Source organism: Kryptolebias marmoratus, linkage group LG11 (assembly GCF_001649575.2).
Source record: "Kryptolebias marmoratus isolate JLee-2015 linkage group LG11, ASM164957v2, whole genome shotgun sequence".
Classification (NCBI taxonomy): domain Eukaryota; kingdom Metazoa; phylum Chordata; class Actinopteri; order Cyprinodontiformes; family Rivulidae; genus Kryptolebias; species Kryptolebias marmoratus.
The window spans coordinates 18332476-18359549 of record NC_051440.1 but is presented as its reverse complement, the minus strand read 5'-3'; the positions used below and the strand labels follow the sequence as shown (position 1 = coordinate 18359549).

General features: G+C 41.3%; 3 protein-coding genes across 9 annotated transcripts; 1 reads left to right on the top strand and 2 right to left on the bottom strand.

The window, feature by feature from the left end:
• Positions 1–30: 30 nt before the first annotated feature.
• ube2na (ubiquitin-conjugating enzyme E2Na) lies at positions 31–8641 on the bottom strand. Its single transcript, XM_017422948.3, has 4 exons — positions 8520–8641; positions 3154–3400; positions 2792–2932; positions 31–1199 (listed from the first exon to the last, which is right to left on the bottom strand). Exons 1-4 carry the CDS (start codon positions 8547–8549, stop codon positions 1153–1155), a joined length of 465 nt encoding a protein of 154 aa, XP_017278437.1. The 5' UTR covers positions 8550–8641; the 3' UTR covers positions 31–1152.
• Positions 8579–12914, top strand: c1qtnf13 (C1q and TNF related 13). Of its 3 annotated transcripts, XM_025007386.1 has the most exons (4): positions 8588–8697; positions 9717–9775; positions 9866–10063; positions 11440–12914. In XM_025007386.1, the coding sequence occupies exons 3-4, from the start codon at positions 10033–10035 to the stop codon at positions 12480–12482; spliced, it is 1074 nt and encodes a 357-aa protein (XP_024863154.1). In that variant the 5' UTR covers positions 8588–8697; positions 9717–9775; positions 9866–10032; the 3' UTR covers positions 12483–12914. The 3 variants fall into 3 exon arrangements, with proteins under 3 accessions (XP_024863153.1, XP_017278480.1, XP_024863154.1); XM_025007385.2 differs by lacking the exon at positions 9717–9775 and having other exon boundaries at positions 8579–8697; XM_017422991.2 differs by lacking the exon at positions 9717–9775 and having other exon boundaries at positions 8584–8697; positions 10009–10063.
• Positions 12915–13071: 157 nt separating this feature from the next.
• Positions 13072–25794, bottom strand: nr1h4 (nuclear receptor subfamily 1, group H, member 4). 5 transcript variants are annotated; one of them, XM_017422952.2, is made up of 11 exons: positions 25620–25794; positions 25168–25248; positions 24909–25084; positions 21574–21954; positions 18806–18946; positions 17686–17852; positions 17510–17608; positions 17218–17317; positions 16699–16845; positions 14124–14237; positions 13072–14043 (listed from the first exon to the last, which is right to left on the bottom strand). In XM_017422952.2, the coding sequence occupies exons 3-11, from the start codon at positions 25003–25005 to the stop codon at positions 13805–13807; spliced, it is 1485 nt and encodes a 494-aa protein (XP_017278441.1). In that variant the 5' UTR covers positions 25006–25084; positions 25168–25248; positions 25620–25794; the 3' UTR covers positions 13072–13804. The 5 variants fall into 5 exon arrangements, with proteins under 5 accessions (XP_017278441.1, XP_017278444.1, XP_017278446.1 ...); XM_017422955.2 differs by having other exon boundaries at positions 17686–17828; XM_017422957.3 differs by lacking the exons at positions 24909–25084; positions 25168–25248; positions 25620–25794 and adding an exon at positions 23155–23386.
• Between the last annotated feature and the right edge of the window lie 1280 nt (positions 25795–27074).

Sequence of the window (27074 nt, the reverse complement as noted above, 5' to 3'; positions counted from 1 at the left end):
TTTAGAATCACAAGAATCACACTTAACTGATTATTATTCAACTGAGTTTATTTACAGAACATAAAAGTATGCAGGTGAACAGTTTCATAGCATTCTGAGAAGAAAACTCATCTCCTCCGATTTATAAACAATTAATTTACAGTGAACTGAATGAATCAGACAGCCCCAGGCCTGAAGCCTTTAACTGATCCGTTGAAGTTTGATCCCCCCGATAATCCAGTTATTTCCTCAACACCAGTTTCCATCACATCACCAGACAACCAATGGCTCAAATGTACCTGCTCCGCAGAGAAACAGAACACCGTCAGGAGCAGGTAAACCACGGTCTGGGAAGACTCGGATGGCGTAAAAGGAGGACGAAGCGAGTATAGTTAGTACAGCAGGAGCGAAACGAATTCACATATGAAATCTGGATATTGTCATTACACACACTGAACGGACAAAAAAAAAATAATAACAAAGGCCGTCATACCTAACATACCGTTCAGAGGCCTACAGGACATCCAGGTTTACATAGAGAGGTTTTTATTCAAAGAAAAAGTGTCAGGCTCAGTTTGTTTGTTTTTTTTAGTCTTATTGTTCTGCATTTAATGAATCCAGATATTAACAATGATTGCTTCTTTTTCTTTTCCCTGCTGGGAGATGTACACAGGATAAAACCCCCTGGGTGAGTGAATATACAGTGGGCTAGTAGGAGTTAGTTGCTTTTAATAAACAAACAGCGACACAATAAAACAAAGTTAAAAAACAACAAAAAAAAAAACATATCAGGTATATTATTATATTTCACATCCAGCCACTCTCTCATTCCCACTCAATCCGCTGCTCCGTCTGCCGTCAAAACCCCATCCCCCCACAAATTTACGGGACATAAGACACCCCCTTTTTCCAACCTATCGGACAAAAAGAACCAGGTGAGTAGATCGAACACCTCTGCCCATGCATTTGAATAGTAGTGAGTTAGGACAAAGACAAGTCATTCTGTTCTAGTGTGCGTGGAAATCACCAAATATCAGCAGTTGGTTTCATATACATATATAAAAAATAAAAGACTGTGTCCTTTAAATGCAAATGAAGCTGAAGGAGGTCTTGGCAGCGCGAGTCGTGTTCACACACTCGACTTTCACTTGTGTCCACGCGCGTTGGGCTGCTTTAAACTTCGTTTTTGTTTCCAGCGTAAAGCCTGGTCCATGTCTTGGCTGTGAAGGCAAACAAATAAAATTAAAATATGCAAATTATTACAGTTTAGTTCAGTTTTATCTATACAACTTAACATACGGGAAGTTATTCCTAAAACAGAGTTCCTAAAAAAAATTTCTAATTTGAAATTCCACACTTTTCCAGACTCAAATTTAAAAAAAATTTCTGCTGATTTATGAGTCAAAACATCTGTAACTAGTTTATGGCTGTATTACCAGTGTTCTTCCACAAAAATAAAATTTATTTAGTAACACAGAGGTCCCATTTATAGCTAAAATATAAATAAATAACACGTTTGAGCGCTTTAGAGCTGGGCTGCCCGGTGACTGAAATATACAGTTAATAAGCTGCAGTTATGCAGCCTTATATCATTCAACGTGCTCTAATTAGAAATAACTTATGGTTCACAGTGTTGTCTAAAGGCACGCCAACATAAAGAGGAGCTATGAGCTGTAAACCTCGTCATAAAGGTCAAACGTTAAGCTTCAACTTCAACTTGTGGGAGATGAACCAAAAGGAATCATCATAGTGAGTTTGTTCATCTCTTAAATACAAATAAAGTTAAAAATACTACTACTCTGAAGGATTTTTTTTTTTTAGAAAATTTGAACCTGATCTTTTAGAAAACTCAACAAGCAACAAAGCCCAGAGACACAAATCTTTTATTCATCCTTAGTCAAAGATGAAAAATACTAAAAATCTGATTCCATAGTTTTCAAGACTGCACAAGAACTCTGCTAAGATCTTTAAACGAGGGTGAAACCCAACATTTTATCAAATGTACCCAAGCTATTTAACAAAGTACATGTGTGTAATATTTACAGTCATGAAGTGGTTAAATACGGGGAGTAGGTATATTAAATATGCAAACATTAATAAACGGTTTAGACAGCAGATATTAATAATGAGGGTAGGGTGGTTCAGTCAAGCCTCGTTCAGGATAATCCAGAGGTGGACGGAGTCCAGCATTAGTTTTGAGGCACACTTTGGTTTTAGTCCAAGCTTTCTGTGGCAGGTAATGTTCTCTTAAAGTACACACACTTTCTATTTGTGCACGGGCAATAATAAAAAATAAAAAAAACACTAACCTAGCACTAGGTTTGAAAGTAAATGAACCAGATAAATCTGAATAGACTAATTCCAATAATTACCCACTTCAGTCAGAACAGAATGATCTGATCTGACCCAAAGTTGTTTTTTAAAAACGTGTTTAAAACCAGCAGGGCTAAAGAGACGATTCCAAAAAGCTCCTTAAAGCTCAAGATCTTTGACTTGGACAAAGTAAACTAAATTTAGTGAGACACTTTGAGTTAATTGTTTGTAGGACAGAATCCTGTTCTGTCCTTTATTCCCTTTACTCTAAAATTTTAATTCCAACAAATTACCATGTTGACCTGAGTGAACTCTGACAGGCAGCGTTTCCTAAAGAAGAGCCTCTAATTAAAACTAATTTCAGCCAAATGTAATACATATTTGTGCCATTTTTAGGTGGATCAACTCTTTAACTTCAACAGACGGAACAGAGAGCGCCGAACAGACAAAGAGCTGAACGAAGACTGAGACAGGAACCAAACCGGACCCGAACTCTCACCCGTTTCTATGGCTTCAGCTTCACTGGACTTCCACTTTTCTGCAACATCATTTGCTAGGGGATCGTCAGGATTGGGCGCACTTAGTAAAGCCTGGATTGATAGGAGCACTGTACGAATCTGCAGGGCCGGTGACCACTTATCTGAAAAGTTGATTGATTAAAACAAAACAAAAGAATTAAATATGTGGATTTTTTTTTCTTGCCACGGTGAAACTAAAAATGTCCCTCACTCTCTTTAAAGACCAAATATAACGTAATACATGCGTGCTTTCCTTTCAGTTTTTAAGATATAAAAAGGAAAGAATTATGTATTTTAATGTAAAAAAGTGTGTTCTGCGTTCGAGTAGAAACATCTGGCTTACCTTTCAAAATGTCCAGACATATTCTTCCCAGCTTGTCCACATTGGGATGATATATTTTGGTCATAAAACGTACTTTAGGAGCTGCCATGGGATATTCCTCTGGTAAAAAGAGTTCAAGCTTAAATGTGCCTCCCTCGAAGGGCGAGTCTTGAGGTCCAGCGATGACGACATGAAAGTAGCGGGCGTTGCCCTCGTCCGGCTCGGCCTTGATGCCAGGAACCGGCTCTGCGAGCAAGCGCTGAGTTTCCTGATGAAAAGGGTGAAAAAAAGATAATTTACTGACAAGAAGAATGATCAGTGAAGAGATAGAGATGTTTAGATTTGAGAATCACGTTGTTTTTAGAGTTTTAAAGGGTAAGAGTGAGGCACCGTTAGTCAATGTGGATTAACCAGTTTACTTACAGAAGAATAAATCTGTTTTCCTTTTAAACTCCTCACAGAAAGGTTCAGGCTAAGATTAAACTGGGAAACTTTTCTAATCACTGATCGATCTGAGCGCTCTCTGCAGTTCACTGGACACATTTACTGCATTGTTTTCAGGAAGAACATTGAATAGGTGATAAAACCAGTCAGCAAAACTGAAAATTGATTTTTTTTAAATAGATGCTATACTGTAAGGCAGCCAAGGCAACAAATTTGCATTCCTGCCATTTTTTCTTCTTTCTTTTATAAACCAGACAAAACAAACGTTTGGAACCACTGTGGTGGGACTAATTGTTTTGTTTTGAAGTTGAGCTTTCAGCATGTTTATGTTCTTGGAGGCAGTGGCGATGCTGTTTGTGCACGAGGAGAGCAAACAGTGAGCGTAACGGCGAGGCAGGCGCCGCGTTCTGCTTCAGTGTGTTTGTGTCGTGTGGACACAGCGGATCCTTGCTGCACCAAACTGAGCGCAGCGCGACGGCGACCTTTCCTTCTGTGTTATAATGAGACAAGCACCGAAATGCCCCGACGCCCTCGATCCAAGGGAATCGCACCACCACACGGCTGTTTGTAGGTTTGTAGTCAGATGACTGTGAGCTAATTAATTTGAGCTGTATGAGCTTCAGCCCGTCACCTTGCTCTTAGTCCCAAGCAGACCTGGAAGATGTTGTTGTCTCGGTGCAGCTCCTGAACAGTATTAAACTCTTCTCACTCCAAGGACGACATGAACCGGTGTGTGCCACTTTAAACCACGTTGAAAAACTTGTTAGTTTTAAGCAATATCTATAATGAATAAGAGGAGTACTGTCAAGAGGTCCACAAGCATATTGATAAAGAAAGTGAATTTAGCTACTGAGACTAAAATGGCTCATGGGAAAATGTAAAAAATAACCTAACATTATCTATAAAAACTTGTTTTAAAATGAGAGTTTTATGGTCATCTCTATCAGGAACTCAAGAACTCAGAACTACAAACAAACCTGTATAAATCATGACCTATGTTGGCAAAATGAGTCAAATGAGCTATGTCTTCAGGAATAATCCTGTCTTATAACCCTTAGTTTTTTTCAAAATTGATTATTTATCTCTGCTGGGAAATCCCATAGTATGTTAGGCGTCATTCTGAAGCTCAGCGATTCCCCGTTTTTAAGCATATGCTTGCATGTCCTGATGGCATCACTCCAGACCAATAAAAATCAAGATTTTAAACCGGCACTTGCAAACAAATCTAGCCTGTTGCTAAGTGATAAATCGCCATATTTCAACAAATCAGTGTCTCATTTTAAAGCTTTGGAGATGGAAAATTTGAAAATATTAAATTCAACATAAAAAAAAATCCTATTTTTGACAGAATGAGTCACAAATATATTGCAGTAAATTTAAAATATGTTGTTTAAAATGTCCTCTGATTATTGCAGGTAAGGTTTTTTGAGTTCATTGAAAAGACTGATAACTGATCAGAAGTGTAAATAATAAGTTTCCATTCATTTTGCTCTAACAACAAAAATGTCCGTCTAAAGGTAGAATATTTCCTCATGAAGAAGCTGTGGTGTTTTCACTGAAGAACCTGGACAGTAAGTAAGGAGATTCACTGACCTCCACAGGAGACCAGTGCTTCCAGGAGTTAAACCTCTCCAGCAAGAAGACAAAGTTTACAACATACTGCAGGTTTTTACTATGAAAAAAAGGATCCGATTAGATTTGTTCTGCATGAAATGCCTAAAATGGAACTACTGTAGCCAAGAAAATGACAAACTCCCTTCTTGAACGGAAAGGTTTTTAGTGTATCATGAAATTATCTGATTTACTTTTAAGGTCTGAAAAATGGATAGCGGCTGCTTGATCACGATAACATTAACAGTTACATTTGATGAACATCTCTGCCTCGTGTTTCTGTCGCCCCTTTTCCTTCGTCCAACCGGGAGTGAGATTCCTGAAATGTTTCAGATAACCCACAGACAAAACCATGCAGTGAAAACACAGACAGGAGAGGGGCTCTCAGTCCCAGTCTCACGCTCTGAGGGCTCAACAGCTCGGACCACTGAGTACTGATCCCAGTGTTTCTCTCCCCCCCCCCCCTTTTTGCACAAACTCCAGGCTGTGGATTCACTTCCTTACACACCTGGGAAACCTTTGTGACTCATCTTACTTAAAAATTACTTCAGAAGAAAAACAAATTTGGAAAATACAAAATATGCTAGAAAAAAAAAAAACTAATAAATGGTGTGGCCCTAAACACATAATAAACAGAAATAACACTGCTATGCTCTAGAGCAAGCCACAGTAGTTTCCTCCAAGTAAAACAGTTCTGGTTGGCTGGAGTTTCTCTGCACCGACGAGCATATTCAAATATAAACTTATTTGGGTTAACTGTAACTCTGTAAAGGCCGTTGATCTAAAAATATAAGTCAATGCGCTTCTCTGTGTTAGCCTGATTACGGGTAAGTTAGACCTAGACCAGGGAGAACATAATCAGAACTTTACAGAACAACATGGGTGCGGAAACTATCCCAACACGTGACATGTGGCGTTCTGTGCAAGCCCAACCCATCAACATATACAGACATGAAACTTAGTGATACCCATAAACATGCGTTTGCTACGAGACGACAAGTGTTATGTTTTAAAAAATGCACCAATCAGCATTCACATCACAACCAGCTGCCTAATAATTGAGTCAGTATCATTGTACCAGACAGGACAGGGACAAAAACATCTGGCAGCGTCCATGTGCATCTGGTACTGGTTGTGAAGTGGCGTCTCTGAGGACTGGTCTATAATGCCTCATTACACACATACACACCTTCTTGGCTCTGTGACTGCCTACACAGCCAGCTTAGAGGGAAATCAGTGACGGATAAACGTCAGCGTCTGACCTGTACCAAACGCCAGTGACAATATTAACTTCTTCCAGTCGGGATAAATTAATGTGCTGAAACAAACCTAACTCCCCTCTTCAAGTAATGCAGCAGATATCTGTAACGACATTCATTTTTGATAAGAAATCTCAAAAATTGGGAGCATTTTACCCCAAAGTGACAGATAAAAACTTGTGCATGATTTCTGTAACTTGCAGACTTCATCACTGCAAGGCTGTTTTATCCAGGTGAGCTAATAGCTCCTTAAAAGTCTTCCAATTGACCCAGAATGCTGTGGCAACAGTTCTGACAGAAGCTCCTATTTTAGCCTCATTACGTTGTAAAGTTCAGAATTCGATTTAAAGCCCTTATCATAGCTCATATTTTGGTTTTCTGGCCCATCTGCTCTAGAATCAACATCCTTTCTGTGTTTGTGACACAGACACACTCCCTGCTTTTAAAGCAAAGGTTAAAACTCTCTGTGAAACAGCTGAGTTAGCATCTTATGTATTTTTACGATCAAATTAGGACCTGCAGGAGACATTTTATTTGAATTCAGGTGTTCCAATCACCTCCATGACCACAGGTGTATAAAATCAAGCACCTAAGCATGCAGACTGCTTCTATAAACATTAGTGAAAGAATGGGTCACACTCTAGAGCTCAGTGAGTTTCAGCATGGTACCGTGATAGGATGCCACCTGTGCAGTAATTCCAGTTGTGAAATTTCCTCGCTACACAATATTCCAGTCAGCTGTTAGTGGGATTATAACAAAGTGGAAGCGACTGGGAATGACAGCAACTCTGCCACGTAAAACCACAGAGTGGGCTCAGAGGATGTTGAGGCTCATAGTGCACAGAGTCAACAGCTGCAGACCTCCAAACTTCATGTGACCTTCAGATCAGCTCAAGAACAGAGAGTAGAGAGCTTCATGGTATGGGTTTCCATGGCTGAGCAGCAGCATCGCCAAGTACCAAAACGTCAGATGCAGTGATGTAAAACACGCCGCCGCTGGACTCCAGAGCAATGGAGACATGTCCTCTGGAGGGGTGAATCGCTCTTCTGTGTCTGTCAATCCGATGGACGAGTGTGGGTTTGGCTGTTTCAAGGAGAACAGTACTTGTCTGACTGCATTGAATCAAGTGTAAAGTTTGGTGGAGGGAGGATCATGGTGTGGGGTTGTTTTCCAGGAGTTGGGCTCTTAGTTCCAGTGACTGGAACTCTTAATGCTTCACCGTAGCAAGACATTTTAGACAATTTCCTTCAACAGTTTGGGGATGGTCCCCTATCCTGTTCCAACATGACTGAGCACCAGCGCACAAAGCAAGGTCCACAAAGACATGGATGAGCGAGTTTGGTGAGGAAGAACTTGACCTGCCTGCACAGAGTCCTGACCTCAACCTGACAGAACACCTTTAGGCAGAATCAGAGCAGAGACAGTGAGCCAGGCCTTCTGTCCAACATCAGCTGACCTCACAGAAGAGCTTCTGGGAGAAACAAATTCCTAAACCTGTGGAAGACCTTCTGAGAAGAGCTGAATCTGGTAAAGCTGCAAAGGGTGGACCAACATCATATTAAACCCTGTGCATTAAGAATGAGAGGTCTCTGAAGCTCATATGAGTGTGAAGGGAGGTCAGTGAACACTTTTGGCAGTATACTGTATCTGGAGTTACTTGAGTTACAGGACGGCGTCAGCTTGCTAGCTGTCTAATTCAAATTCAAAGCTAACCAACTAGCCGAGGTTAGCACAGCTAGCTAACCGAGCTGGCACCAAAGACTGCACGTGGCAAACCGACTCTGCTAGAAAGGTATAATTGAAAAATAATAATAAACCAGGTGCACAGCACGTTTATCCGCCGTTTTCCCACTGCGCTGCGCTTTCCCCAAGCTAACCCGTGTCCCGAAGTGAAGAGAAGCGGAAGTTACTTTATCAAACTGTTAGCCAGCCGAGGGCTAACGTTAGCACACGAATCCGCTCACCGGGCGGAGCGGGGCAGCTTTAAAGCACGAACTCGTTGTTTTTTCATTTTTGTTTTTTTCCATCTCTGCAGAAGAGCCGCGCTTCTGCTGTGGGTTACAGACACGTACCTTAATGATCCTGCGGGGCAGTCCTGCCATTTTGTCTCTGAATGCGGGCTTTTAGCTCTCGGCGGCTCCTCTCTGTCGTTGGCATTGACAGCAAACACACGACTTCCGGCTTCGCTGCGTCATCACCGCGTGCTCCCAGCGGAGGCTATAACTGCAGCCGATCAGCTCCACCAGACAGGTGAAGATCTGGGTTAAAGTTAAAAAAATATACAATTCTTCATGCATTTATTTGATCTAGCAAATGGTTTGTTGACTTAGATTACTATTAACTAATGAAAGGTGTTTTATCATTTAAAACTTGCTCTCTAGGCCTTATAATCATATTTAGGCAGGTTATATTTTATGCATGATGCATTCCCTCTTTTCTGATTTATCTCCATGCATTTTCAAACTCCTGCAACTTCACAGAATTAGAAGTCAAACCCACGTCATGGTTGCGCTACATCAAGGCCCGCGGGCCAGATCCGGCCCCTGGTAACATTTGATCTGGCCCCCAAGATAACGTTTAAATATTTTCAGATCTGGCCCTCCAGATCGAGTCTCCATCGTTTCTCATTTTGTTTAGTGGAGTCTTCCTGTGATAGTTACTTCGAAGCCAAAAAAAAAAAAAGTTTAATTTCTCAGTAATTCTTTTTTTTTTTTTTTACGTGAAAAGAGCTACGGAGAATGTTAAATTGGACCGATCAAACTCTTGTTGATAAACTTGGAGCCAAGAAATGATATCAGACGTCTGACTTGAGTTAATGTGCATCACAGTAACAATGAGTCTTCTTTAATGTTTATTATCGTTTTCTGTATTTTCTTCTTGTTTCAAAATTAAATATTTGCAGCTGTATGATTGGACTTTTGCTGATGGCTTTTTAACTGTTATAATGGAGAAAAATTTATAAAAAAAGGCTAAAGAAATTAATGCTAATGATGTCTCTTTTTAAGTTCGACCTATTTTTCTTTGTTCATTAAAATATGTTTGCTCTAAATTCTATATAATATGAAACTGTGAAAAGGTATTTCATACTTCTCTATGAACAATTTGACATATGACATCTAAAACCAAGGTTAATTTATGTATTTTTTTCTATAAATATTGATCGAGATCAGCCCTTGGCTTGGACAAAGTTTTAAATTTGGCCCTCTTGTGTAACTTTGACACCCCTGCTCCAGATCCACACATGGGTTGTTTTTGTCGTTTCCATTCAGATTTGTTCCCCACTTGGTGCGTTTTCAGACCTCTTTCCCCTGTTTCAGACAAAACAAACGTGAGTTAGTCTTAACATCCCCAGAGGTCGACAAGCCTGCGCAGTTCAGCAGTGTTTGCCTTTTTCCTTCTTTTTGTTTTACCCTCCCAGGTTGAACCGCAGCTACAGACTGGAGGGAAGCTCCGGAGCTCCTCCTCCTCCTCCCACCATTTCTGAATGGACAAAACTTTTTTGTTCCACTGGGAGCCGGTTACATTAACGGTGCCGCAAACTCACAGCCTCTTCATTCACAGATCTGAGCACAGAACAAGTCCAGCATGCAACTTCTGTCCCAACTTAGCTCAACAGGTGGGTTCGATAGATTTGAAAACTGCTGTTGCTTTAAAAATAATAACCTGTTTGCTGCTTTTGTTGCTCCAGATGCAGATTTCTGTTGTTTTATGATCCGATCAGAATTCTTTGGGCTGTTTCATTGTGATATTGTTCTGTTTTCCAGCGGAAAATGAAAGCAACATGTCACTGAAGGGGGTTAAAATGCTGCTTTATGAAAATTGCTTTCAGCTTCTCCTGTTTGTTATCAGGTTCAAAACATGATCCTGCAACTATTCCCATCCTTTACAGCAAGTGCTAACTTTAAATTCATAAAATTGAAGTACTGAAATCTCGTTGCAAATCTCATAAATATTATTAGGGACTTGATTTTGAAAAATTGCTTTTTTAATGTGTTTTGTTTTGGTTTGATTATGTTGCACTCCTTATGTTATCCTTGTAAATTATAGAAAAAAAGCCTTACTTTCCACAGATGTTTAATTGAAATAATTGCTTGTTTTTCTTCTTCATCTCATCCCGACTTCAAAGCAATGACTCCACGAATGTATCTCGGTTGTGTTTTTTGGCGCTCCGTCCTGTCCGGCCTTTGAAATTTTCCATTGTTGGGCTCACAGAGGAACAGATGAACCGGCAGCTAATGCAGGCATCAGACGCAGCATCGGGGGACATTACAGGAGCTGATGATGTCTGTTCCCAAAACGACTCATGAACCACTGGACAAATTTTAACGAAACTTACAAAAACCTAATCATGGGGAGGACATCTGAAACTGGCTGACTTTTGGAGTTTATTTCATTCAAAATGGCTGCCACAGTCAACTTACCTTAAAAAGGTCGTAGCTGCAAAATATCTCGTGAACAGCTGGACAGATTTTACTGAAACTTTCAAAGAGTAATCATTAGACGTGCAGCTAAAACCGATTAACTTTTGGAGTCAGTCCAGTTCAAGATGGCCACCACAGCTAATCAACATTAGCCTATGTAAAAATGGCTATTTTGGTTTTTAGCCTCCTAAGACCCGAACTCTAGCATGGTATGCATTTTTAACTTTGCTTAGTTATTTGGGCTGATTGGGACCTGATGAGTGTAAAAACAAAGATTTTTCTTTTTATCTTTTACAATGGAGTCTATGAGAAAAATGATGTCCACATAAGTGGATGCAGGGTCCAGGAGGATAAGTAATGGTTGAAACATCTTCAAGAAACAAGAGAAGTCCTGTTGCTTTTCTTTAACCAGTTAGTGTCTTTGGAAAGGTTTAACCAAATTACAACTTCTTAATTTCTCTCAAACTCTCCCATGAAAGGCAGCGGGTGACATGCATTTGCCCAAGAAAATCGTTCTAATCTGTTTTCTCATCATCTCGTTTATTGATTTTCTCTCTCTGATGATTTTTAGCCTGCTGGAGCTCTCACTTCCTGCTGACATGCTGGTTGCTCATCATGATCCTCACCTCTGGAATGGTTTGGTCCCTTCAGTTCCCCGTGGGAACGTCGAGTGTCCGCTCTGCCTTCTCTGCCACCCGGACCAGCAGCGTGGTGGGGGGCAAGCAGAGAGCCGTGACCTTCAACAAGCTCATGGTCAACATCGGGCGGGACTTCAACCCAGACAGCGGCCACTTCCGCTGCCGCATCCCCGGGGCCTATTATTTCTCCTTCTCCGTGGGGAAGTTCCCCAAAAAGCTGCTCTCTGTGATTCTGGTGAAGAACGGCGAGGAGGTGCAGGCCATGGCTTATGATGACTACCGCAGGGTAGGGAGGAAGGTCCAGAGCCAAAGCGTGTTGATCAGTTTGAAGGAAATGGACACCGTGTGGCTCCTCATACAGCAGAACCCCAAGTATGCTTTGTACAGTAACACCGGCCCTTACATCACCTTCTCCGGTTACCTGGTCTACCCTGAAAGCCAACCAACCAGCTACATCAGCAACCACCTTTCCCCACCAGCGCCGTCTCAGCCCCGCTGCCCGCCTCAGACGGAGCAGCCGCAGTCGGCCTTCTCTGTGGCCCGAACGTCCACGTTCCTGGGTCAGAGCGGCAGGCACCAGGACAGGCCGCCTTTGACCTTTGACGTGGAATACGTCAACATAGGGTCCCACTTCAACAAAACCACCGGCTTGTTCACGTGCCGCTTCCCCGGCGTGTACTTCTTCGCCTTCACGGTGGGGAAGCACCCCCGGAAGGCACTGTCTGTGAAGCTGATGACCGGGGGCGGGCAGGTGCAGGCCATGGTGTTCGACGAGGACACGTCGAAGAGGCGGGAGATGCAGAGCCAGAGCCTGATGCTGCCACTCAGCAGGGGCGACAGGGTGTGGCTGTACAGTCAGCAGGACGAGCGATACGCCATCTACAGCAACCAGGGCAGGTACACCACCTTCTCTGGCTTCCTGGTCTATCCAGGAGCCGAAGGAGCGCCCAACGGCCAGGACAGATCTCACCTCTAAAGGACAACATCTCTGATCCTGTCTTTAGAAAACAGCAGCTTCTATAGTTAAACTGGGAGGAGTTTAAATGTGTAGATCTGTGTTTTATAAGTGTCTGCTTCTTGTTTCTTTGCTTATTTGATGCCTGATTATTCCACAAGATGGTGCTCTGATACAGATATGGACATTAACCAGCAAGAAAAATGGTTCCCGTAAATAAAAGTGCCACATTTTATAGCCACATTTAGAAATTTGTGCCTTTTTGAGCTTTTATATTTAGAAGCTTTTTACATGTAAAAATTCTTGGATGCTAAAAATAATTATGTAAATCTTGTATCTTGTCCAAATTTCATTCCTAGGTGCCATATTTGTGATTAAATAAGAAATTTTTATACTGAAGATGGACATATTTTAATGTTTCATGTACTGTCCACGACAAACCAAATAAATTCATTGAGATTAAAAACATAAATCTCTTTTTCTTTGCAGCCAAAATACTGAAATTAACACGATATCTAACACGAGAGAAAGCGACTCGTTCATTTTTCTGAATTTGCAGATACTCACTGCTCAAAGCAGTGAAGCTTAAATGAATTAAATACAATCGTAGCTTTGTTAAATATCCTTTATTGGCTTTTAGAAAATTTGTTAAAATGTGCACAAAAAACAGTCAGTCTTTTAATTGAAGTGCTTTTGTTCTGAAGTTTAACTGCAGGCATAAATAAAACAAAAACCCAGTTTCTTGTTGCAGGTTTGCACAAACCAAACAGATTTCCTCAAAGACATTCTCACAAATCCACATATCACCCAATATTATCACCATTACTCCTTATGAGATGACCTCAGTGTAAAACTCTGGCGTGAAGGATGACGGGTGATGTGCATTCCTTCAAGAAATGCTAGGCCTTAGAATAATCTTTTCAAATTGTTATTCGGGACAATATAAATTACAGTTTATAATTTAAAACTTGCACCTTGTCTTGTTTACTGCTCAGTGGTATCAAAAATGTTGCAATATGGACTTTTTTTAAATCCTAAAAATCTTGTCTGCTATTGAGGCAGATGCATAAAAAATGAATTTTACACATAAATTATAAATGAAGACGTCATAAATTCTGTCTAATCTGAGTTTTACAACCAGCTTCTTGGTTCTGACAAAGCTCCAGTGTGTCTTTGACTAATCAACTTGTCAAGTTCATTAAATCCTATCAGTATGCGCTGTGAAAACACGCCGACTTTCTGCACAAAGATCCCTTTAACCCACTCATAGACGTCAGGTAAACTGGTTGTTCGACAGTTCGTCTGGTCTAAACCTGCTCTCCTGCTGAAGTGTTCGTCCTGTGTCACTGCACGTCCCAGATCTCGCAGAGCAGCGGGGTGAATTTCTGGTCGTTCACCCTCCAGGACGTGAGCATCTCCGCGTGGTAGTGGTTGAGTGTCCTCAGCTCCGTCAGACGGCCCAGGAGGCGAGCGAAGTACTGCGGCTCTCGAGGATGCTGCAGAGCGCACAGCTTCCTCAGAACATCCACCATGGGCTCCTGCAGCCTCTCCACAGCCTGCTGATCCTTCACGTAGGGCCGATCTGAGGGGAAATAAGAGCATTTTGGCTATGAGCCTGAGAAACACGCCTTAAATATTGACATTAACGTAAAAGCTGCTCACCTGGAGACAGGATTGTTATGGCAGTGAGCAGAGCCTGTTCCTCCTGCAACATGTGGAGCTCACCGAGGCTTTTGTAAAAGTTGAACAACGGAGTGATAAAATCTTCTGATATACCTGCAGAAAGAAAAAAAAAACAGGAAGTATGGCAACATCCCAGAGCTGGAAAGATCTGTACTTCAGACGGTTTATAAGAGCTTGAACAGAAGGAAACTGGGCTTCCTTTTCCTGGAGGATTGAATTTTGTGTAAGAGACAAAACCTTCAAGAACCAAAAGTAAAATTTTTTTTTAAAGGTTGAATTTATCTCACTAATGGCTAAAATAGTCAGCTTAAGGGTCAGTTTTAACCAAATTATTCCAAAACGATCATCAATAAATATGCAATTCCTCACTGGGTTAACAAGAACATATAAGAGCTAAATTTGTGCAGATCAAAATAAAATAAAATACAGGTTAGTGTTTTCATTCTAAGATGCACAAATAATTACAGAAGGAGGAGGAGGAAGCATTGCAACAAAAAAACCCACAAAGTTATAAAATCCACACCTCTGTGGATGTTCTCTGTAGAGATTAAAGAGAAAAATCCACCTGAAAGTTACCGAATCTCTCAAGATTTCAGCTCATCAAGTAAACCACTAAAAGGTTTACTGCTTGTTGTAGTTTTATTGTTCAAAGTCTTGCAGAGATCCAGATCTTTGCTCTTTATTGCCTGATTTGGGTCTTTTTACAACCACCAGTTGTGTCATCACCCACAGATTGGTCAAACTTTGTATCGTTTCTTGTTATGTCAGTAAACCTAAATTTACCTGGAATTAACCATGTTGAAATAAGTATTGCTAAAGCCTTATTACTAGAAAGGAAGTTCTTCTGGATGTTTTGCCGAGAAAAAAACAAAACTGGAATCGGGAGGTCTAAAGTCTAAAGACGACTTTGAGGTGAGTGTTAATGAGAAACTGGAGAAGAGGAAGAAATGTGAGAGGAGCGGGATGAAGAAGAGAGCACACCGAGGACAGAGGAAAAGTAAAAGGCCACTAAATCATCTCAGCTGTTTGACTTTTCTGCAGAATAACATGCGTTTCTGCTAGATTTGTTCGTGTAGTTTCAAACCTGAGACTGCTTCACAAACACAAACAGGAAGAAGAACTGAGACGTGAAATGAGTCGTAAAATAAAACTAGGCTGCAAACAATAACTTCACAAGATAACTGCAGCTGACATTTAGACTCTGCATTGATGCAACATGTTCCCGTTTGTACATTTTAAAATAAATCCACTCCAGTCGGATGGGTTTGATTCATCTCGATAGAGGAGAAGAAATGTGCAAAACACCCGAAAACATAACCGATCCGATCTTTCCCGCGTCTCTTTTTAGTGGATAACTCAGGGTTTAAGTGAGAGCGATTATTTCCAGCTGCTTCCTGTTTGATATTGGGAAAAGCTCCCAACTTTTGACGCCCCTCAGACTGGCTGATTGTGTCTGTCTGCCCGGACGTATCACGAAGCTTTCAGAAATGCCAGCGGGGCTCAGAGGGAGAGGGGTGCACAATGGTTCTCTCGATGCTTTGATAAGAAACAATGGCCTCTTCAGACAGCTTAGCTGCCGTTTTCTCCCAGACTGGCCTTTAGTGTGAATATCTCTCATCCCCAGCATTCACGGCAGCGCAGCACTCGGGGACCCACCGACACACACTCCCTTCTGCTGTCTGTCTAACTGTCCAACCTGGTTGACACAATGACAACTCGCATACATATAAATAAATCCTACATTAACGGCCCAGCATTCCCTGAAGGCCGGGGTTCTAAGATCATCCTGTGACCAGAAGCTGATCCCGGTCAACAACTTTATGAACGATTTCATGCAAGATCCTGCAAGATGTGTTCGCTCTTAGAGTACGTGTTAAGGATGACTCTCAGCTACTACCACACCAAATTTTACCTCAACAAGGTTGCTAAGGTTGATTAGCTTCTGCAGCCAGTTGCACCTGAACATCTCAGAGTTTCATTTAAACTCATCCACTGGTTATTGAGATATTTTGCTAACAAACAAGTGGGGCTGACGTCAAGAGTTGAGGCTAAAGTTTTAAGCTAAAATGGAGTGAGATGTGTGTTAGCATCTTGAATGGGAGTGACTCTAAATGTAGATGTACACTCAATCCTTGCGTTCTGAAAGTTTTCTGATAATCCGTCCACTGGATTGTTGGCGGGAGGCAATAACAAGTGAGGAAGTAAACAAATAAACAGGTGATGTTTGTGTTAACAGGGAGACAGTTGGTGCGTTTTAATAACTTGATCAAAAGAGGCTGGTCTGATGTTCTTCACTTTCAACCATGCGCACACACACTCACACCTAAGCAGAGTGAAACTGTAGCCGTGTGCACATGTAATCAACACCCAGCCAGAGATCAGTGGGTCAGAACACGCCTCTCTCAAATATTAAAGGCGGTTCTGAGCGGATCCGGCCGCTCGGAACCACTCTTCTGTTCCGTCTGCAAGGTTTTGGTTTTAAAAGGCTCTGTTTTTAAGTTTCACTCAAACTAAAAGTGATTTCAAACCCTCTTTCCCCACCGGCTGGACTCACCACTCTTGCGGATTCTCTCTTCCAGGACCTCAGTGTGTCCTTTGGGCATCTTCCTCCTGAAAACCTGCGCAGAACGCAGAAACATGGCCTCCACAGCCGACCCCTTCAGCAGAGCGATCTGATCTTCGTGATCCAGGGACAGAAAACCTGCCAACAGAGAACGTCTCTCTGAAACAAAAACCCAGCTACCAGGCCTGCGTCCATACGCTTAAAGGGATAGTTCAGATCTTTTGAAGTGGGGTTCTGCACTAATGAACAAGTAGTATCTTACCCGCTGTAGATAGCTCTTTGAATGACCTTGTTTTGGAAAGACAGAGTTTAATTCTGACTAGCTAATGACTAGTCCGAGCGAGATAGAGACCAAAGTAGATTGCTATAAATCCCTTTGAATCTTTTGGTTGTTTTAAAAAGCAAACTCCAAACCGAGAGTGGTCAAAGATCTATCTACAACAGGTAAGATGTTGTTGATAATGTTTCCACCTCTCTACATGAAACTGGTTTGTGAATCCTCTGAGGTACCTGGAATATTTTTCGTGAACTCCACCAACACTTGAACTTGGCTCGTTGCGATCTCCGTCAGCAGCAGAAAGTTTTCCTCGGTGCTGTACTGTTCTTGCAGCTGGAAGAAAAACAAGAAAAACTGCTGATTTTGTTTGTTTTTTTTCAGACCAAGTAACAAAAAGCATCAACCTCAGGGCAGAGCTGAAGCATGTAAGTCAAAAAAAGACGCTCAGCTCTGCTGCCTGCTCTCTTCAGCAGCTCATGTTGGATCAATGAATGCCAATAATTCAGCGGTGGATTAAAGGCATACCAGCTTGTTTGTAAAGTCTTGAGGGATTTGATGTTTGTTGTAAGCATCTACGATGAGTCTCATGAGTGCCTCTTGCTCTTTGGTGATTTCAACCTTTTCCTGAATTTGAAAACAAAAACATCATTAAGTTTTCTCGGAATCTGGGTCTGATTTGTCACGGATAATTCGACGTTCACCTTCGACGGTTTGGTGGTTGAGGTGACCTGTTTGTTGTCTGCGCTGTCCGCCCCCTCCGTCTCGTCTCCCGTCGACTGTCCGGGGGAGGCCTTGATGTTTTTACGCAGCCTTTTGGATTTACACTGGATCTCCGTCAGCAGGCCTGTCAGCACCGATGGAGGCTTCACTTTGTGTGGTAAAAACCTCAAAGGTTTATGTCCAGCGCGGGTTTTCAAAAGTCAAAAATGTTCACTCAATCTTGTATTTGTGTGACAAATGTTTCAGGTTTTAAATCTTAAATCTGTCAAATGCACGGCAATGTTTTCAGCAACATAAAAGAGAAGAGAACAAAAAAAATACAACCCAAATTGTGTAGAATGTAAATAAAAACAGAATTCTTTGATTTGTAAATGTCATGAACCTATATTTAGTAAACATGTATATCAGGAGCATTTTGTAATGAACTAGGTTAAGTTAATAATTGGGTTTAGAGAGGCTGATTCTCCAAGCCGTAAAGATGGGCAGAGGTTCACCAGTCTGCCAAAAACTGTTTCAAAAACGGTGAAATGATCTGTTTTTCATGTCCTAATAAAACAAAACCTGCCTAACCATTTGAGTTCTTGCTGCAGCAGCAGCTCGTATCGTGAAAGCCTTCCGTGCTGCAATATTGATCACAGCTGCCCTGAACTATTTATGAGCTACGGGAGTCCGGTTGATCCCTCTGCTCTTTTGTACTGACAGCCTTTAACAAACCTCATAACGAGCTTCTGAGGAGTTAAGAAACGAGGTGCAGTGACAAGGTAAAACATAAAACAGAAACGACTGCAGCGGATGGAGTCGGTCTGCTGGAGATGTGGATTTTGTCCAAATCGAACTTTGTGTTCGATTGCTTCTATTCCAGGAACGGTAACAAAAGCTGAGCCCTTTGTGTCGGTACGGCATAAGTGACACACAATATCTCCGTATAAATAAATGGACCGTGTCAGAATGGAGAATGAGGGTTTACCTCTGACAGTGATGTGTTGAGGGTGCCAGTAAGATGAAAGATGTCTGTAATCTCCTCTGTCCCTGCAGGGTTTTAATAACTGATTGTTTCATCACCACATTAGACAGCAGTCCTCGCCAAGCATAGATACTTACACTCTGCCAGCATGCCCATCTCTTTGCACTTTCTCAGCCTGCACTCCTGGCATTTCCTGCGCATGTACATGTCCATCTCGCAGTTTCCACCGCTCTTGCATTTGTACACGGCGTTCTTTGTTATGCTTCGTCTGAAGAAACCTGGAAGAGGCACGAGGTAAGCACGGGCGGAGGCAAGAAAATGAGGCTTGAAAGTCAAGATTGTTGTATTATTTGGGAGCGGAAAGAAGCAAATGTGTTGCTGTAACTAATCTTTAGTTTATTTGTAAACATTTAGGACCAGAAAAATGAAGGTAAATGGGAGGAAACAGAAAATGGGTGTGTACATATGTTTCCACTCCCTTTGCTTTGAAGCCCCGATCATTCCCTCCCAAAGCTTGATTATTTAAATAAGAGTCACCTGTGAGCAATCTAAATGTCAGATGATCTCAATATAAAGTATATACACCTGTTCTGACCGAAATAATAAAAGCTACACCATGCAAGCAGCAGCATGAAGACCAAGGAACTCTTTAAACAGGTCAGAGTCAAAGTTGTGGAGAAATACAGATCAGAGATTGGTTATAAAAAGTATCCTGAATATCCTGAACATCCCACTGAGCATCAATGAATCTATTATTAGAAAACATATAGACTATGCTACCACAGGAAACTCGCCAAGAGAGGGTTTTCTACTAAAAGTTGCAGACTTAACATTGCTTAAAGAAAAAAGAGACAAATACTTTGGAATTTGCCAAAAGTCATAATAGAGACTCTAGAGGCTAATAATGGAGACTAAAATCGGACATTTTGACCATTAAGGTCAACTCCATGTCTGGTACACCATCCCTACAGTGAAGCATGGTGGTGGCAGCATCATGGTATGGAATTGTTTTTCATCAGCAGGGACTTGGAAACTGGTCCTGTTTGAAGGAAAAGAAAAAAAATAAAGAGACATTCTTGAGGAAAACCTGTTTGAGGTTTTCAGAGATCTGAGACCGGGACGCAGGTTCTCGCTGCTAAAAGCAGCACTCGAGGGGTTAAAGGAGAAACGAATAAAGGTCCCAGTCAAGGTCCAGACATCAACCAACTGAGAATCTCTAGTTTGATTTAAAGATTGTTGGACACAAGTCCAATTTGAAGGGAGCTGAAGCAGTTTGGTCCTGAAGAATGGGCCAAGCTTGAGGAGAAATACCAAAAAGACTCCAAAAAGTGGCTCCACAATGTGTTGTGGAGCCACTTTTTGGAGGTTTCCTGCTGTTTTTTCTTCTTCTCTAATATTAAAAATATCCTTTGCATCAAGCAGTAGATATGATGTGTAAATTAAAAGATAAATAATTTAAGTTCTTATCCTTCTGAATGTTCGATTTGCAGTTTTATGAGCAGTAAAAGTTGAATTTAAATGTCTACTTTAGCTAATTTTACTTTTTTTTCCAAACAGTTGTAAGGTTCCCATAATTTTTTGTTAAAAAAGGACAAACTTTAGGAGGTACACAATGTTCTGATGATGTCAAAGAGAACCCACCTGGTTTTGATCCAGGCAACAGCAGGGAAACAAATACACTCACACAATCTCGTTTTAAAGACTTTATAGGCATGCTTTAACACTCATAAACCTGACCTTAACCTAAATTTAACCTCCGCCCTCATCAAGGCAGTTTGGTCTACATAATGTCCTTGAAGCCAGCGAATTTTAGACACACACACACACACTTAGGAACACACACATGAACCTATAATAACGTTGGACCTGTGACTAGACATTCTGACATCATTAAACACAATGAAATGCACAGGAGGGCCTGAGCTCGGGTTGCTCCTGCATTGTGAAGCAGAAAGCTGAGAGGGAATCCAATCTGGCAGCATCGCCGCGTACACCTGAGTCTATTCTCAGTAAAACGGCAGCACAGGTCAGCTGCCACACTCCTAGCATTGTCCAAGATGGCAGAGTGGAATTACACTCACCTACACTCACCCTGCCATTTGACAGGAATCCCACTAAATCCACAAAGCAATAAAAACTAAAGGGAGGGGCTGCTGAAGGTCACAACTTTGCTTTCACCCGGTTAATTATTTGTAAATCACCTGGAAAGGGCTCACTTCCACTAAAATACTGTGTCATCCTGTTGTTTTATTTCTTTTTCTTTAAAATCAGCACCAGCTGCTCAGAGTTGGACCCGATCATGTGGCTTTGTGGATTTACTCCCTGTTCTCGACACGTAATTAAACATTTAATAAATAGTATTTTATGCGCAGCAAATACAAGAGCTTAAACAACACCCAGATAAGGAATCAGATGAGGCATTACTAATAAGGCCTGAACTTTGACCTTCAGGTGTTGCATAACTCAGGGGCTATATGACGCTCACATACGACTCGTGGCTCAGCTCTGATTGTAGAAATTGTAGCTCTGTGAAGTTACAAATCATTTTATGCACTTTTTTTTTCTCTAATACTGCCTGTTAGGTAGTTGGGCTTATTAAAGGATGTGTACTAAATAACTCTACATAAATGGCTCTGAACTGTGTAAATCTCAAAACAATAACAGCGTTCAGATGTCTGAACATATTGTGACAGCTCATGGTGCGATGTGGCTGTGTGTATTTCTGCATACAGAGTGGGTTTTTGACATAATATTGGAAAAAACTTCTTGGGGTACAGATTTGATTGAATGGTCTTAATTAAAGCCATCATCCAAGATGGTTGTTAGCTCCAGATTTGAACAGGTAAAAGCTGAGAGTCATACTCCGAGCGTGGTGTCTCATGATATTTTTGGAGCGTCCACTCACCTTTACATCCCTCACAGGTGAGAGCATTATAGTGGTAACCAGACGCCTTGTCTCCACACACAACGCACAGTTCCTCCCCTTTGACCTTCCCAGCTTGCGCCATGTGTCGCGTTCTCTTGCACACTGCTGGCACAGCGGGGGACACCTCCTCTTCCATATTGGCCAAATAACTCCCCTCCAGCGGTCCCTTCCTCAATTCATATATCCCCGTGTGTGAGTACCATTCGTCTCCGGTGTACGGGGGGTAATAGTTCTGAGTGGAGTAGTACGGAGTGGAGGACATGCTTGGCTCCATGGACGGATACTGCATGCTGGGATAACTGGAGAAGGGTAAGATGTCAGGGTCTCGCAGCAGAGGACTGCCTTGATCTGCCAGTATATCTGAGAAAGTAGAAAAAGGAAAGACAATGGTGAATGTATCCAGATATCACATAGTTCATACGCTTCATGACACACTTTTTGGTGTATTGTAAAAAGGCACATAAATGAGTAGATCATGGGAAATGTTGGAGTTCAGTCCCCCTGTCCAAGAACACTTCAACATGTAAAGAATAGGCAATCAAACTTCAATTTTGTTGAATTTAACACATAGACCACAGGATGTCAAGAAGTTCTGGATTCTTTTAGCAAAATTGAGTAAATCACAGCTTCCAGGATACAAATTATACATAACTAATCACTTTAAACATTATATCTGTGCAGCGTTGGTAAAGGACCCAAATGAAGGCTTACAGGTGAGAAGAGGGGGAAAAAAACAAGCTGGCTGTATTAAATCAACCAAACCAAATGGTGCTTCAAATGCAGAAACATAAATCCAAAATCTTACACCAAATGTAGAGAAAGAAACAAGATGAGAATGACATAAAAAATGAGAAGAATATGATGATAAAGGAACTCATGGACAGAGAAAAAAGACTAAAGTGATGCAGGTGTGAAAATTAGAAAACAGGACCAAGGTGTGCAGAAAGCAGGACTTACTAGATTAAATTAACACAAAACAAACCAAGATGATCTCTATAAAATCTAAAAAAGTCCCAAAAACAGACTAAAAGCAACCCAACAATTAACAATTACCTTTAAAAAATCAGGAACAAAAACCATAGACCTTAACGAAACATTAAACACCTTCTATCTAAAAAGTCAACATTTCTGCAGTGATTGCAGCGATCTTGTTACAGTAGGAACAGCTTCAACCTTTGCCAGCACCCTACACAGCATACAGTCAGCTATAAACCCATAAATGATTAACAACCTGTTTGTAGAGCGCACCGTGTCTTTCAGGACCACAGTGTACAGTAACTCTATACACCAGAAAAGCTGACATGTTTGAAACCAAGATGAAGGCAGGAATGTTAACTCATGTGCACCTGATAGCATCATTCCTCCATCCCAGAACAGGTGTGTTAAAACTTCACCTGTTATTTGCTTTAAAAGCATTTTAAAAAGTGATATTGGCCACTTTAAATACACAAATCATTCCTCAGCTCGTCTGAAATCTTGACGGGCTTTCAGGCTTTCAGACTTTGCCTTGAACCAAACAGACGCCAACACAACATCTGCTGTAGAAAAACGAACACTAACCTCTTGAAGGTTGGGTCTGAACCATCGCCATCTCCAAACAACCAGATTCACAAACTATCCTGGGACTTTATTCACTGATCGCTGCAGCCCTGCTGTGTTTTGTAGTTCTTTTGTTGTCATTAACCCAAAAATAACAATTTTCCATTCATGTCTTTTGCTTTAAAAAAAAAAAACAACCCTTCTGTTAAAGATCTGAGAACAGCAACTACTCGTTGCTTTCTTGAGAAATTCCAGCGGGTGCAAAGGTTGCAGAGGCTACTCATTAACCGGTTGCATTTCTTCACATCATTACAAGTAGCTGGCTGATTCACGGGTTAGGGCACAAACTGACTGCTACTGTGTGGTGGCAGGACACGATCTGAACCAACGAACTGCAGGTGATGAATTACGGTGACCTGGTTTGTTGTTAAATTGTTGAATTAAGTTAAATTTTAAAAAATCAAAGGAGGAAAAATTGTGTATTTTCTCTTCATAAAAGTCAAATACGGTTACTGCTGCAGGCAAAAACAGCTGGTTCCTTATTCAGGAAAAGGTTCCTGAATAAGATCACAGCGTTCTTCATCATGATGAGGAGTTTATGGAGCAAAGATTAGAACCTCATTTCTTCGTTATGCAGATGATAATCTGGTTTATATATAAAACCAAACACAGGAATTTAATGGTTTTTTAGCCACTGTTTGACTGTCTTTTAGAGTTTAAACTTTATTGGCTTTAAACACCCTCTGTTTTAATGAAGATAAACCTGCAGTGAACGTAATTATCTCTGGAGCCTCTCCTGGATTTAAATACTAATGATATACAGATTCTGGCATGTTGTTCTGCCAGAATTAGTTTTTCCCCTAAAATGGACCGGAGAATAAATTTTATTTAGGTGTTTCAGGTTAGAAAGACTCCTCAACATGGCTGATTATTCAAGCGATTTTCAAGATGTTTGCTCTGTTTTATTATAAAGTTAAAAGGCACACTGATAGCAAACAATATTTATTATAAACTAATGTTAAGAACTGTAACAGACTGCAGCACTTGAATGATATTAAATCTATATCTAGTTATATATAGGATGGTTCTGATAAGGTGAGACACATTCCTAAAGTATTCCCAGCAGCATATATACATCTTGCCATTTGAGGCTTTGTAAAGTATCCAAATCTCTGTACTTCACGTCAAACCACAGTTTCTTTTTTCTAACTCCAGTCAAGATGTTGTGTAGCTTTAAACAAAATCAGAAGGAGTGGTATTCCAAGAAAGAATGTAAAAAGGGTAAATCCTCCTCCTGGAGTCCATTGATTTCATCCAAACCCTCAGTTTGTTGTTTCAGACTGAGGTTTACATGATAAAGAACGAGCTCTGCATGTCGCCAAATTCTTTAAATTATACAAACAGGGTTGGCAAAACGTAACTGACTGACTTGTTCAGAGCAAATTCTCACAATGCCATGTGTCAGAGCACAACAAGTGGTGTCCAATCCTGGTCCTGGGGGGCCACTATCCTGCATGTTTTAGATATTTCTCTGCTGCCACACACCTGATTTGAATGACTGAGTGATTAGCCAGCTTCTGCAGAACTTGAAGACCTGCTGAAGAGCAGGGAAACAACTAAAACGTGCAGGATAGTGGCCCTCGAGACACCACAGCTTTAGGGTTTTATAATTGTTCTCTGATAATGAGAATGCCAGCGGAGTCTTAATGCATGCTTTTATGTTAGTGTTGTTATGTGAATGCATGCTTGCACAGTGACTTTAAAGCACTCCTTACCGAAGAAGTGGACGCTCTCTGAGATGGAGAACTCATCGCTGGGTGGGATTTGCAGCGGTCCCACCACGCTGGTCTCGGAGCCCACCCAATCATTCATTCAGGAGAGTTTTCTGTCGCAGGCACAGAAAAGACAGGCCAGACGGAGCTGGAAAGTTGTACAAAGTCTTCGTTTCCCTCTGCAAAAATGAAGATTAGGATGTGATTTAGGGTGTTAAATTAAAACATGGGTACTTTACGGTGTAATTAAAGATGAACGCACCTGATAGGCCTCCTCTCCCACACAAGGATGAGATGTTCAGCAGCAGGAAGGAGGAGGATGAAGGTCAGGTCACTACAGAGCCTGAAAGCAAATCATGTAAAGGATATCATCCTAACAGAACATTTATTCTTTCTTATTCACCTACAATCTGTCATTAGGATGAAGTTGACAGGATGTATAAAAGGATCATTAAACGTGTGGTAACATGCAAACCTTCAGCGTTAGTTAGCATTTACAGCTCATGTTAGATGAAGAGCTCTTCGATGTATTCTGCTGTGAAGGCCACAGAATGATCACGCCGGACGTTCGTTTTATCGACTTATTTTAATTAACTCGGTGTAATTTCCCTTGAGATCAAAGAGCAGTCCACAAGGTTACAGTAACCTCCACCCAGCAGGAGAACCAAACCAGAAGTCATCTGGGAAACCCAGACTCTTCCTCACTGTTCTTACCTTCTCCTGGTTGGCTGATGCTTCAAAACCTTCCTTCGCTGGTCTGCCTCCGCCTTTATTTATTTACTTTTTTATATCCACGCTGTGAGCTACAGCTCCATCGATATTCGTAGATGAACATTAAGGGTTTGGACCCCAGAGAGAGGATGTGTGAGCAAGTTGAGGTCGGAGAGGAATGGATGGTGGTTATTAATTAAACTGTCCATTCCTGTCCGTGTCATCCCACCCCTTCAAGCCCTCCTCTTTATCTGAACACGACAACAGGCCGCCTCATGGATTCCCAACACACACACACACACACTCACACAGATCCAGTCATTAGTGTGACACAGACAACTGGTTGGATTGGGAAGAAGCTGAGCAGATGAGCTTCATACTGTTATATATATATAGTTAAATAAATCTGCATTTTCTCTGCATTGTAAGTAAATTTTGGTTGTCATGTTCATCCATCCTTGAGCTGATCCTTTCAGTTCATCACTTCACTGCAGTGTTCAGGGACAATCAGAACCAGATTTTTTTTAAATTCGCACTTTAAGACGAGAGGCGAGGGGTGATAATGTTTTTCCCCTGTTTGTGCTCATTTGTTTGTCTGCACCGTCAGCAAAATAACTCCCGAACTCAGAAAGAAATCACTGGATGTACATCTACAACTGATTAACTCTTGGAGTCAGCCTAATTCAAGATGGCTCCCACAGCTAATCAAACTTGGCCAACACAAAAACAGCTATAACTCAGTGAATTTTACGTGAAGATTGAGCTAAATATTAGTGTGGTAGTATCTGAGAGTCATCCACAACACATAATCTGAGCGCAAGATTTGATTTTAAAGTTTTGCCATTAACTACGGAAGTCATCTCTGTCCGTCTGTCAGCAAAATATCTCATGAACCACTGGATGGATTTTAATGAAACCTTACAATATCGCATTAGACAGTTTCAAACGTTTTTAGAGGGTTTGACCAAAGTGGCTGTAATCCATCTCATCCCAGAATGAGACGATTTTAGTCTTAAACGCTGACATGAGAGGACGAGGACGACACCCTTTACCTCAGTGAGTACCAGGTGAGCAGAGATGAGCACAGCTAATTAAATTCCTTTTACCTTCATTAATCTTAATTTATAAAAAAAGAGGAATAGTTTAATCATTGATGGGTTGTTGCTCCATCCAAAGAGGCCCTTCTGAGTCAACAGACCAGCTCCCTGAAATAAACAGAACCTTTGCCATTGGTTGCTGTTTGTGGACTATCTGGTTTATGTTTGAGAGCATGCAAGGAATGAAGTGACCCGACTCAAATGAGCCTTCTTACATATGTTTGGGTTCAGGAGTGGAGAGTAGCTGTTGGTTTGACTTCTATCTATTTTTTTGGGGAGGGTCTGTTACTGACTCCCGTTGTTCTGAAAGACACGAAATGACAGAAAACACATCCTGGAAAGCAGCACAAATGATCACATG